This window comes from Salmo salar, chromosome 14 (genome assembly GCF_965601325.2).
Source record: "Salmo salar chromosome 14, fSalSal1, whole genome shotgun sequence".
Taxonomy (NCBI): Eukaryota; Metazoa; Chordata; class Actinopteri; order Salmoniformes; family Salmonidae; genus Salmo; species Salmo salar.
The window spans coordinates 22,863,771-22,876,535 of NC_138304.1; the positions used below are offsets into that span (position 1 = coordinate 22,863,771).

Here is a 12,765-nt window from a genome sequence, read left to right on the forward strand (position 1 = left end):
TGCTTGAACTGGATGTGCTAGTGCCCCTCAATGAGTTTAAAACTCAGGCACAAAACTTGGTTCAGGAGAATTGTGTTGTGCTGATTGTATGCTTACATTTCTTGGCCAGGTCTTCCTTGCAAAGGAGACTGCCTCAATTGGCTTTTCCTTGTTAAAAAAAATGAATACAAATAAACCTTCATGGAAAGTGGTATAGACATCTCTATGGGACGTGGCAATGTTCTCTAATGCATACAGTACAGCGTTTAGGTAGGTACATACACAATCAGTTGAAGCTTTACAGTGAAAATGCCTTGTCATCAAGGAAATATGTTTCCCTGCATGCATGGTTTAACATGGACATTAATTGACATAATCACAACTAGGGCTGTTGCGGTGACCATATTACCGCCACATTAGTAGTCATAACCACAGTAAAATCCCACGTGTATCGTTGAGTCACTGTAATCTCCTTTTATGCACTCTGGACCTGCTTTGGTAGTACCCAACAATAACCATCAGCTCCTAATGGTTGGTACTCAGGGCTGTATTGTCCCTCTAACCACTCTGACATAAATGCAATCGAAAATCGCATCAAACACTAGGCCTATCGTATTTTAAAAGTCACTGTGAGGATCACTTTGAAGAAGCAGGTTGAAACCGTGTAGAACATGGTTGTGGTGGATGTTGTTTTTAAAGCCTAACACAATTAAATGGACAGGTGATGATTCATTCAAAACACTCATGCATATTAGAGCATAGGCTTATGAATTCAAATGATTGTGCCATTATACAATACATAGCCTACTGCATATTACGCATGGCAGAAAAACATGAAACCAAACTGATTTAAGATGTCTTTGGTGCTTTTATTGGTCTAGCCTTTGAGTGTGGACTGTATTATTATGCGTACTGGATGGACTGGTTACCATTATGCTACGGCAACATGTCTATCCACGAGTCTGGGAGAGAACGTATAGCCCTAGGCGATGCTGTTGGTTCATTGATTGTGCAGGGTGGCTTACAGTTCCACTACAATTAGTGAATTTGATTTGAATAGCGTAGTAAGAGTGAATTTTTTAAAATGTTTCTATAATTAATTGGGTGACACTAGCTTTTTCGCTATATAGAATATCTCACCACCATGCGTTTCCATCCTCTCTCTCCGTTATCCCTTTCTCGAGCACGCAGATGGACTGACAGCATTTTAGTGAAATATGTTCTGTTGCGAAAACATGTTACTATCGATGTTCCTGACCAGATTTCACTTGGTTTTCCAAATTTAAGCACCGTGTAGCTGCAGGAATAAGGTTGGAGAGCCCATGGCATACAGAGTTTGGGCGGAATATCACCTGCTCTGCTATCAAACCGAAGTAGCCAACAAAACAGACAAGCTGGAAAGTGCACCGCCTCCATTCGCTTTTCAAGTGCATAGTCTTTTTTCCCCCCTGCCCGTGTTCCTACCCATTTGATAATAGACCATTTCCAAATCGAAACTAGTTTTTCATATTAGTAAAGACAGATTATTCTCAGTTTAGTCTGATTGGTGAAAGTATGATCACTTGATGAGAGAATAGCGTGTGCAGCCCGAGGCAAGGGTCAGAGCACAAGCTTTGTTGTTGCTACTTTCTCACATCATCAATATCCTTTAGTCACATCATGCAGCCCATTATGTTTTGATTTATAAGACATTCAAATGTTTATCATTCACAACTAAAGTTGCCATATAGCTCTAAATCTAGCATATAGGACCTGGTTCAAATGATCACTTTTACCTCATAGCCACTTCATATGGGTACTCACTCATAACAGAAAAATATATTTTCTGTATTATTCAGTTAAGTTTTGTTACATGACAATAACTGGCTGACAAAATGTCATGACCGCCACAGCCCTAATCACAGCGTCTCAAGATGCTTGTATGATCGGTTTCATTTCTTGAGAGCTTTGATTACCACCCCCTCTAATTTAACTGAGCAAGTGAGAAGCCCGAACAATTAATTCCTGTATAAATTTGGTAAGCATGCATAAATGAGAAGTAGACTGAGATTTCTCTTCCTCCCTGCTGCCGCTGATACCTCCCCCCTGTCCTCCTCCTCCTGATCTAATAGTGCCAGTGTAGTCTCCAGCAGGGATCTATGGGCTGATTATTCATTTAGATGAGCAGGGAGATTTGCCCCAGCTGGCACTCTATCTGCTCAGTGGCAGGTCCAGGCTGTGTGTTATGTAATGGTCAGGTGATGTGCTGGCCTGCCTGGGCTCTCAGTACACTAGTCTGCTATTCCACCAGCAGCTCAGATCAGCTCAACGCTAGGCTAGCTGACGCGCCCTAGAGACGCGCTAGGCTAGCTGACACGCCCTAGAGACGCGCTAGGCTAGCTGGCCAGGCTGGCTGTATATGTAATGAGACCTTGACTAATACTACGGTTTATTTTGGATGTGTGTTCATTCATTATTTTTTATTGCATTGTTTTTTTAGGATATATGGGAATTAGATGCAGGTCACTGTAGATGTGTATTTTCATGAGTCATGATGAAACAGTTCTATACATCTCTATAAGGAAATTGTGTTAGTCAGATCTGTAATTCTTATTGCTTACCGCAGTCATTCGGGGAAAAGTGGTGTGATTTTTGAATGAGGCCAGCAGTCTGTCCATGCAGGTCAGTTGTGATCATCCTCTCTGTGTTTGAGTTCACAGCCCCTTGTTGTTGACAGATCTCTTACTACTGAAGCATCAGTCAATGCAGGAGCTGAATGTCAGCCTAGTATCAGTCCGCGCAAACCAGGCAGGGTAAGGAAGGAGCTCTGTTTGGACTACAAAGGGGCTGTGTCCCAAATGGAACCCTATTTGCTTTACAATGCACTACTTTGACCATAACCAGTCCTATGGGTACTGGTCAAAAGCAGTGCACTATGAAGGGAATAGGGTGCCATTTCCTGTGTCGTTCGGTCTGGCCTGTGTCTACACCCTTTAAGAGGCGCTGTTACTTCTGTATTGACAAACCAATAGCATTGACTGGTGAAGAGTCTTGGACAGACTAGTGGGGGGGTACTCTCGCCTCTAACTGCAAACAGAGCAGAAACACAAGGCAGCCATACACTCTCGGTCTTCCTCCCTCAGCCTGGATTTGATGGGAGACAGAAGCCCATGCAGTTACACAGCCATACAAATTGCCTTATAATGAGGTAAACATTTTGACACCTTTTACAGTTAGGCTTCCCACACAACGTGGCTGACTGGGAGGACATGTACTAGATACAGTACCTTGCAAAGTATTCATGCCCCTTGGTGTTTTTTCCTATTTTGTAACATTACAACCTGTAATTTAAATAGATTTTTATTTGGATTTCATGTAATGGACATACACAAAATTGTCAAATGGTGAAGTGAAATAATTTTTTTTACTTGTTTCTAAAAAAATATTTAAAAAAAAACGGAAAAGTGGTACGTGTATATGTATTCACCCCCTTTGCTATGAAGCCCCTAAAATAAGATCTGGTGCAACCAATTACCTTCACATAATTAGTTCGATTGCGCACAGATGGATTTTATTTAAGTGTCACGTGATCTCTGTGTGTGTAGAGAGATCTATCTGTTCTGAAAAGCCCAAGAGTCTGCAACACCATTAAGCAAGTGGCACCGCCAAGCAACTGTCACCATGAAGACCAAGGAGCTCTCCAAACAGGTCAGGGACAAAGTTGTGGAGAAGTACAGATTTGGGTAATAAAAAAATTATCAGAAATGTTGAACATCCCACGGAGTACCATTAAATCCATTATTTCAAAAACGGAAAGGGGCCAAAGATAACACTGAAGGAGCTGTAAAACTCCAATCTCCGTTGTGGAGCATTTTTCCATAGGACCACTTTTAAGCCGTACACTCCACAGAGCTGGGCTTTACAGAAGAGTGGCCAGAAAAAAGCCATTGCTTAAAGAAAAAATAAGCAAACACATTTGGGGTTCGCCAAAAGGCATGTGAGAGACTCCCCAAACATGTGGAAGAAGGTACTCTGGTCAGATGAGACTAAAATGTATCTTTTTGTCCATCAAGGAAAACGCTATGTCTGGTGCAAACCCAACACCTGTCATAACCCTGAGAATACCATCCCCACAGTGAAGCATGGTGGTGGCAGCATCATGCTCGGGATGTTTTTTATTGGCAGGGACTGGGAAACTGGTCAGAATTGAAGGATTTATGGATGGTGCTAAATACATGGAAATCCTTGAGGGAAACCGGTTTCAGTCTTCCAGAGATTAGAGACTGGGCCGGAGGTTCACCTTCCAGCAGGACAATGACCGTAAGCATACTGCTAAAGCAACACTCGGGTGGTTTAAGGGGAAACATTTAAATGTCTTGGAATGGCCTAGTCAAAGATCAGACCTCAAGCCAATTGAGAATCTGTGGTATGACCTAAAGATTGCTGTACCCCAGGGAACCCATCCAACTTGAAGGAGCTGGAGCAGTTTTGCTCCCAGTGGCTAGATGTGCCAAGCTTATAGAGACCTACCCCAAAAGACTTGGAGCTGTAATTGCTGCAAAAGGTGTCTCTGCAAAGTATTGACTTTGGGGGGGTGAATAGTTATGCTGCTCAAGTTTTCTGTTTTTTTGTCTTATTTCTTGTTTGATTCATGAGAAAAAATATTTTGCATCTTCAAAGTGGTAGGCATGTTGTGTAAATCAAATGACACAAACCCCCCCAAAAATACATTTTAATTCCAGTTTGTAAGGCAACAAAATAGGAAAAATGCCAAGGGGGTGAATACTTTCGCAAGCCACTCTAGGTGAGAGACAGTGAGTCTTGATTAACACCCATCTGTCTCCTCTCGTTGGTCAAGACTTTCCCTTCCATTTCTCATTGTCCTAAACCGCGTCTTGTTTCATACATAATGTACGACCATCCAATTACTTGCAGGTGCTAGGGTAGAAAATGTACTCCTGAAATAAAGGTAGATACCTGTACACTGTTGAATGCTCCAGCGGTTGTTGTGTTTCGATCTGAAGATCTTCGTCAGCCTTGAGCTTAATGGTGTCTTCTTTCTCTCCCTGTAGTTGGTGATATTTGCTGAAGATGAGTAGTGCAGGGGAGAACACCCCTGACCCTGCTGCCAGGGGAGAGTCCCTGAAGCGAAAAGAATGTGGCCCAGACCTCCTGGGGCCCAGGTAAGATCAGCTGTCAAATACACACAATATAAGCATGTGGCCCAAATTGCACCCTTTTCCATCTTATAGTGCACTACTTTTGAACAGGGCTTTAAGGGCCCTGTTCAAAATTAAGTACACTTTATAGGGATTGTGGTGCCATTTGGGACACTCCCTTACAGTTACAGATTCCTCTCCAATATATGTGTGAACGCACGCCCGCGCATCTCAAAAGTCATATTATCAACCCATGCTAGTTGTTGCATCTTTAGATCTCTACTCTTTTTCTAACATTTTAACTGATATTTTCATCTGTCACATGAACCCACTCATGATGGTGTTTTCCCACTAATTGCATTATGGAACTAACATTCGCGCGTAGCCTACTACCTTGTGCACATTGCTGCGCTTATAATGTAAAGAAATAATAGTTTATCACCATTTTATGCTACACGTTCTGATCTGCCCTACCGGTTGTGTGAATTTGGAGTCTACAAGCTGACCAATAGAATAAGTGAACCTTTCTACTATGGGGGATAGAAGATTGACATAGGATTGACATAGGCTAGTGATTTTGCTATTCATTACTCCTCTTGTTGGCTGAGAATAAGTAAATGTGGGCAGTTGTAACATAGGCGGCGCGGGGGTTTCAAGTTTGGGGAAGATACTTTTCACAAAAATGCACCTTTTTATAATAAAGCATTCCATGCATCCTCACATTTGCAGACCTAATGTGAGGATTAGATTGGATAGTCATAATGTAGGCTAATAATCGAACTCAATCAATGTATGCAAAAAAGACTGTTTAATGCAGCGTGCAGTGGCTTAGAGTAGGCCTAGGCTATATCAGATGGCCTACATTTTCTTTGCACAGGAAAATGTCCTTTTTATAAACACATTTCATGCAATTCTACAACACTTTATACGACTGCAGCCTTTTTTTAATATGACAAAAATTACAGGGTAGCCTACTCTGCTGACACTGACAAATAAATAAAAATTACGTTGTCTGATCCATTTCATCAGCCTCCGAAAGTGGAGACACAAATACATTATGACGTCCATCTAACCTGGAGGAGGAAATTATTTTCTAAAACTTGGCACTGGTCCAATGCATGGCCGACGTTCTCCACTTGCCCAATGCATGGCCGACGTTCTCCACTGGCCCAATAAGATGGCTACTTTTCACTCAATTAAGAATTTTGGTAACTAGACAGATGAGTCTTTTCATTACTAATAATAGCCATTTGTATTCCCACTTCTTTATATTGCCATATACCTTGCTGGTTCTCTCTGCTTTTCATTGAAAGTCGCAACTCAACAATCATCTATTTGGTATTTGCCTCACACTCTGCCCAAATTGCAGGACCTTCTGACTGTAGACTGACTTTTCTTTTAATGGTCCTCTGTGGACAAATCATGCTTTCTGGTGCAGTAACCTATTTTGCATGATTTTATTTATTTCTTTACAGACCGGCGTAAGCTTATTACGCTATATCATTTTGTCCATTTTAATTACATTTACTTTAGGGAAAGCTTAGCTTCCCCAAGCCTTATGGATGTGCCACCTATTATTCTACTATCTTCAAATTGCTCATGGGAATTCTGTAAGAATGATGCTCGCCTTTGCATCCGAGTTGCATGTTCAGTTAAGATGGATGATCATAAACTAAATGTGATTTCTGTCATTCTGAGAACCGTGAGTGGACGTCTTAATCAGGTTATGCAACCAATGCATATGGGTCTGGTAAATTTCTTAAATGTCCGGTAAATTAAAATGCTGCCGGTCAAATGTCCGGCGCCACATTTTCCTAAAGGAAACCCTGTTACAGATCACTCTCAGATGAACTACTGTAGAAGGTCATTCAGCAGTCAGGTCATACGCTGGTCATATGGTCTGTTTCAAATAGCACCCTATTCCCTATATAGTGCACTACTTTTGACCAGAGCCTGTCCATTCATACACTGGTCAAGCAATGGCAGAATACAGTGCCGTTTTTTGGGGGGGGCGGGCCGTCGGCTAATCTTAAGTACGTGTATTGGCTGTCTATGTTGCTTGCTTAAGCTTTGATAGAAAGACCCCACATGTATTGCTGTGAGAGCGTTTTTTCCTAATCCGTGTGCCCCCTGCCCTCCCTGCCTCGTCATCTCACCTGTACCTCTGTCTCCACAGCCCCAAGCGGAGCACGGAAAAGCCGACCCGGGAGCATGAAAACAAATACATTGAAGAACTGGCTGAGTTGATCTTTGCAAACATCAACGACATTGACAACTTCAATGTCAAGCCTGACAAATGTGCAATCTTGAAAGAAACTGTGAAGCAGATTCGTCAAATAAAAGAGCAGGGTAAGGCTTTATTTTCTGCTACTCAGTGACTTGCCCTTCCTTGTAAGCACACACATTCCTATATGATACAATGACCTACGTTCTTCATAGCACCATCCTTTAATGTATTTTATTTTTGTGTGTGTGTGTGTATTTTAGTTGCGTTGTGGGTTCCTGATGACTCAGTGAGATGTGTGTCTGTGCTTGGAAGGCGTCTGGGGGAGAGATGTGCTGAAAGGGCAGGATGCCTGTTTGTGTGTGTGTGTGTGTGCCTACCTACTTTTTTGTGCCTGTCTGTGTAGAAATACAGACTGCTGCCTGGAAGGGCAGACGGCAGCAGATCAGACACACACACACACAGCGGCAGTGAGTCAGTCAGATGAGATGCTCTTCATGATGAAGACAAAGAAGAAGCAGGCTGTTTGTGATTCACTGACTGGATTATGTAATAATGCGCAATGTGATGCAAGACTCAAAGGGAACTGGTCTGAATTGGTGTGAGTGCCTGTGGCAGAGATAGGGCGAGAGCTCTAGGTTGCATCTCAAACTGAGCCCTATTTCCTTTTATAGTGCACTACTTTTGACCGGAACCCTATGTATGGAATCGGGTGCCTTTTAGGACGCTCCCCCTACTGTATAATGTGAAAAAGCCTCCTGCTGTTCCAGCTTTTGATAACATGTTAGTATGAGGGTTAGCTTACTGTATTCTACAGTGTGTTGTCATTGTCTGCCGTTTGTGCAGCTGCAGTGCATACACCAGCGTGCAGTGCTGTGACGATTCTCAATATTGATCGATTTGTCATTCTACATGATAAGATATTGATTTTGAGCGTTTTAAGCTAGCACACAGCTTCCCACCATTGTCGGTCACACAATTACAGTCAATTCTCTTAGCGGCATTTGTACAGAATGTATTTAATTGTGGTTGAATGCAGGTTATGCTTAACGGCTGTTCTACTGTAAAATATTGGCCAGTTCAGTCTCAAACAGCAGTTAAGGTCTGCGTCCCAGATGACACCCTATTCCCTATATAGTTAACTTATTTTGACCAGAGCCATATGGGCCCTGGTCAAAGGTAGTTTACTATGTAGGGAATAAGGTTATTTAGGACAAAAGCCAGAGGCAAGAACAATCCCATGTACGGTAGCTACAGCTGTACATGTGTTGTGTACCACAGAGCACTGGCTCCCAGTCCATCTCCACTGAGTAGGTGACTGAAAATGTGTGTTTAGTGATTGAATGGAGAGTAATGTTGAGCTCGCTCTGCCCAGGCCCACTGCGACGGGTTCTCCCTCACTCACTCCACCTTTATTACTAGATCCAACATGGACCCTAATTGTTTTTGTTAATTACAACTAAGTAGACAGCAGTGTTTTGGTGTATAGGCCCAGTGTGAACAGAGGGTAGTTGTTGTACAGGCTCAGTTTACAGGGACATGAACGTCAGCTATGTACCCTGATGAGGCAGACGGGACAGACGACAAACAGCTTGACTCTGTAGTGGCACCAACCAACGGACAGAGGGGGAGAGACTCTGTAGGGGAGGATGACTGGGAGGGGCCTAGTGAGGCATTAAGACCACACCCAATCACTCATTGATGCACACTGGTATTTAAGTCAACCACTGTCAACATTATGCCGAGGTAAATCAACAGTACTGTTGTGGAGACTGCTTAATGGGAAATGATGTTGCTAAATGCTAATGGTAATCAGTTGGCCCAGGCAAAATCATATTAACACAGCACCTGTTGTAGTCATTCTCAAGGACCCTCGGAGCACTTCAAATGATTGCGTCTGTTTAAACGAATCATCAACCAGACACACCACCAATTGTAATTGGTCTTATTTTTTTTCTTAAAGACATTCCCCTCCCAGATGTTTTGTGTTGGACAGAATTCTGTCCATTAGAAAGACACTGGTTGTGTTGTCTTTTGTTCCTCCCATCTCAGGATTTTGTTGAGACAATGGTATGTTTAAGTAATCAGATAAGTCATGTTTTGCAACACAACATTCCCTCTGCAATGGCAATGCTGCTGCTGATTACATGTTAAGTTGTGAAACATGTCTAACAACCTTTCTCTCTCTCTCTCTCTCTCTCTCTCTCTCTCTGTGTGTCTCTGTGTCTCTCTCTCTCTCTGTGTGTCTCTCTCTCTGTGTGTCTCTGTGTCTCTCTCTCTCTCTCTGTCTCTCTCTCTGTGTCTCTCTGTCTCTCTCTCTCTCTCTCTGTGTGTCTCTCTCTCTCTCTCTGTGTCTCTCTCTCTCTCTCTCTCTCTCTCTCTCTCTCTCTCTCTCTGTGACTCTCTCTCTCTCTCTCTCTCTCTGTGACTCCTCTCTCTCTCTCTCTGTGACTCTCTCTCTCTCTCTCTCTCTGTGACTCTCTCTCTCTCTCTCTCTGTGACTCTCTCTCTCTCTCTCTCTCTGTGACTCTCTCTCTCTCTCTCTCTCTGTGACTCTCTCTCTCTCTCTCTCTCTCTGTGACTCTCTCTCTCTCTCTCTCTCTGTGACTCTCTCTCTCTCTCTCTCTCTCTGTGTGACTCTCTCTCTCTCTGTGTGACTCTCTCTCTCTCTGTATCTCTCTCTCTGTGACTCTCTCTCTGTATCTCTCTCTGTGTCTCTCTCTCTCTCTGTGCTCTCTCTCTCTCTCTCTCTGTGTCTCTCTCTCTCTCTCTCTGTGCTCTCTCTCTACTGCGTCTCGTCTCTCTCTCTGTCTCTCTCGCTGTCCCTCTGCGTGCGTGCGTGCAGACAAAACAACTACTGCCAATGCAGAGGATGTACAGAAAGCAGACGTCTCGTCAACAGGCCAAAGCGTTATTGACAAAGATGCTCTTGGACCAATGATGCTCGAGGTGGGTGAAATCAACACTGATTAGATTTTGAACACATTTAAAATATATAGGGGTATACAGTGCATTCGGAAGGTATTCAGACCCCTTCACTCATTCACATTTTGTTACGTTACAGCCTTATTGAAAAATGTATTACATTACATTTTGTTCCCTCATTAATCTACACACACTACCCCATAATGACAAAGCAAAGTCCGGGCTCTGGCTGAGCCACTCAAGGACATTGAGATTTGTCCCGAAGCCACTCCTGTGTTGTCCTGGCTGTGCTTAGGGTCGTTGTCCTGTTGGAAGGTCAACCTTCGCCCAGTCCGAGAACCTGCTCCAGAGGGCTCAGGACTTCACCAAGGATCTCTCTTTACTTTGCTCTGTTCATCTTTCCCTCGATCCTGACAAGTCTCCCAGTCCCTGCCACTAAAAAACATCCCCACAGCATGCTGCCACCACTGTAGGGATGGTGCCAGGTTTCCTCCAGATGTGATGCTTGGCATTCTGGCAAAGAGTTTAATCTTGGTTTCATCAGACCAGATAATATTGTTTCTCATGGTCTGAGAGTTCTTTAGGTGCCTTTTTAGCAAACTCCAAGCTGACTGTCATGTGCCTTTTACTGAGGAGTGGCTTCCGTCTGGCAACTCTACCATAAAGGCCTTATTGGTGGAGTGCTGCATAGATGGTTGTCCTTCTGGAAGGTTCTCCCATCTCCACAGAGGAACTCTGGAGCTCTGTCAGAGTGACCATCGGGTTCTTGGTTACCTCTCTGACCAAGGCCCTTCTCCCCCGATTGCTCAGTTTGGCCGGGCGGGCAGCTCTAGGAAGAGTCCTGGCGGCTCAAAACCTTTTCCATTTAAGAATGATGGAGGCCACTGTGTTTTTGGGTACCTTTTGCTCCAACATGCACTGTCAACTGTTGAACCTTTATATAGAAAGGTGTGTGCCTTTCCAAATCTTGTCCAATCAATTGAATTTACCACAGGTGGACTCCATTGAAGTTGTAGAAACATCTCAAGGATGATCAATGGAAACAGGATGCATCTGAGCTCAATTTCGAGTCTCATAGCAAAGGGTCTGAATACTTATGTAAATAAAGTATTTCTGTTTTTATATACATTTGCTAAAAAATGTAACTTTCGCCTTGTCATTATGGGGTTTTGTGTCTAGATTGATGAGAGATGTTTTATTTAATCCATTTTAGAATAAGGCTGTAATGTAACAAAATGTTGAAAAAGTGAAAGGGTCTGAATACTTACTGAATGCACTGTATAACTCCCCCTGCCTATGGTTGTAGCCAACTCCCCTTCAAGTTTATTAATGCACAATAGAACAAAAAGTCAATCCGCACACTGGTATAATGCTCCCAAAGTTTCGAGCCCAAACTGGGTGTTCGTCAGGACAAGTTGTTCACCAATGCACTAGCCTGGTTCTTGTTTGACGTCAGACAGAGGGGTCCCTCTATCTATGTGGTGAGAAAGTGGGCATCAGTGAGTGGCTGCCAGTGTTATTCTCCAGATCTGTGTAATCTGTCGTCTCAGTGGGTATTTATAGTCCCTCTGGTCCCTATGTCACTGCATTCAGACACAGGAGACTCTAAATATAACCACTGCGGCCGGTTGTCCGCGCTGTTTGAAGTGGTGCAGGCTGGGAGCAGGGACAATTCACAGCCGGTCAGCTGGCGTGTGGTGGAGGAGAGTACAGTGCTGAGCCAACAGAAAGGCAATGCTTGTGTCCCAAATGGCATCTTATTCCCTTTTATAGGATATTACATTTGACCAGGGGCCATAGGGCTCTGGTCAAAGTAGTGCACTAAATAGGGAATAAGGTGCCATTTAGGAGGATGCACACTTTCACTAGCCAGGGGAGGGTTACTCATCAGTCCTGACGGTAACCAACCACGGGCCATGAAGCAAACTCAGAGAAGCCTCTCTGCAGCTGCCAAGAGAACAGGCGATTTACCCGAAATCGTAGCTTTTAACAGAGTTTCTCAGTCTATTTATGACACACGGAATATCTGCAGTAGCGCCATGGCTGAAGCTAGTTGATAGAGGAAGAGTATTCCTCTTTTTTAATCGTGTTCAGTTTCATGCATAGTTTGTTACCCTGGTTTTCATTATAGTTTAATAGCGTAGTACAGTATACCCAACCACACTAATATGACAGTGAATAGTAGCCAGGCAGGAAGGTGATTTTTACAGCCTTGTGTGTGTACAGTTTTGAGTTCGGGATGAGGTTAATGGCCTGGCTGTCTCGTGTGTAGATCCACACACTCTGGCTGGGGCTCATAACATGTCGTGATGAGACTTCCTTTTCTCCAAGCTATTTAGCTCACTGAGGATGATGAGGGAATCTGGGTATCTAGACGAAGAATTGCGAAAGTTAATTTCATTGTTGCGGCGCAGTGCTCTCGGTTGAGTTGGTTCGCTGTGCAGTAATGCATGGTTATATTCCAACCGTCTCTTATTGTTACAGAGCACTGTCATGTTT

General features: G+C 43.5%; 1 protein-coding gene across 7 annotated transcripts in view; it reads left to right on the plus strand.

Annotated features, from left to right (window-relative positions):
* The window catches only part of LOC106568819 (nuclear receptor coactivator 2), a 73,837-nt gene that overhangs the window by 26,495 nt on the left and 34,577 nt on the right, over window positions 1-12,765 (plus strand). For all 7 annotated transcript variants that reach the window (XM_014139504.3, XM_045694074.2, XM_045694071.2 and 4 more), the window contains 3 exons: window positions 5,031-5,141; window positions 7,294-7,466; window positions 10,187-10,290. In XM_014139504.3, coding sequence (XP_013994979.3) covers window positions 5,050-5,141; window positions 7,294-7,466; window positions 10,187-10,290 — 369 coding nt within the window. In that variant the 5' untranslated portion in view covers window positions 5,031-5,049. The remainder of the gene's footprint in view (window positions 1-5,030; window positions 5,142-7,293; window positions 7,467-10,186; window positions 10,291-12,765) is intronic.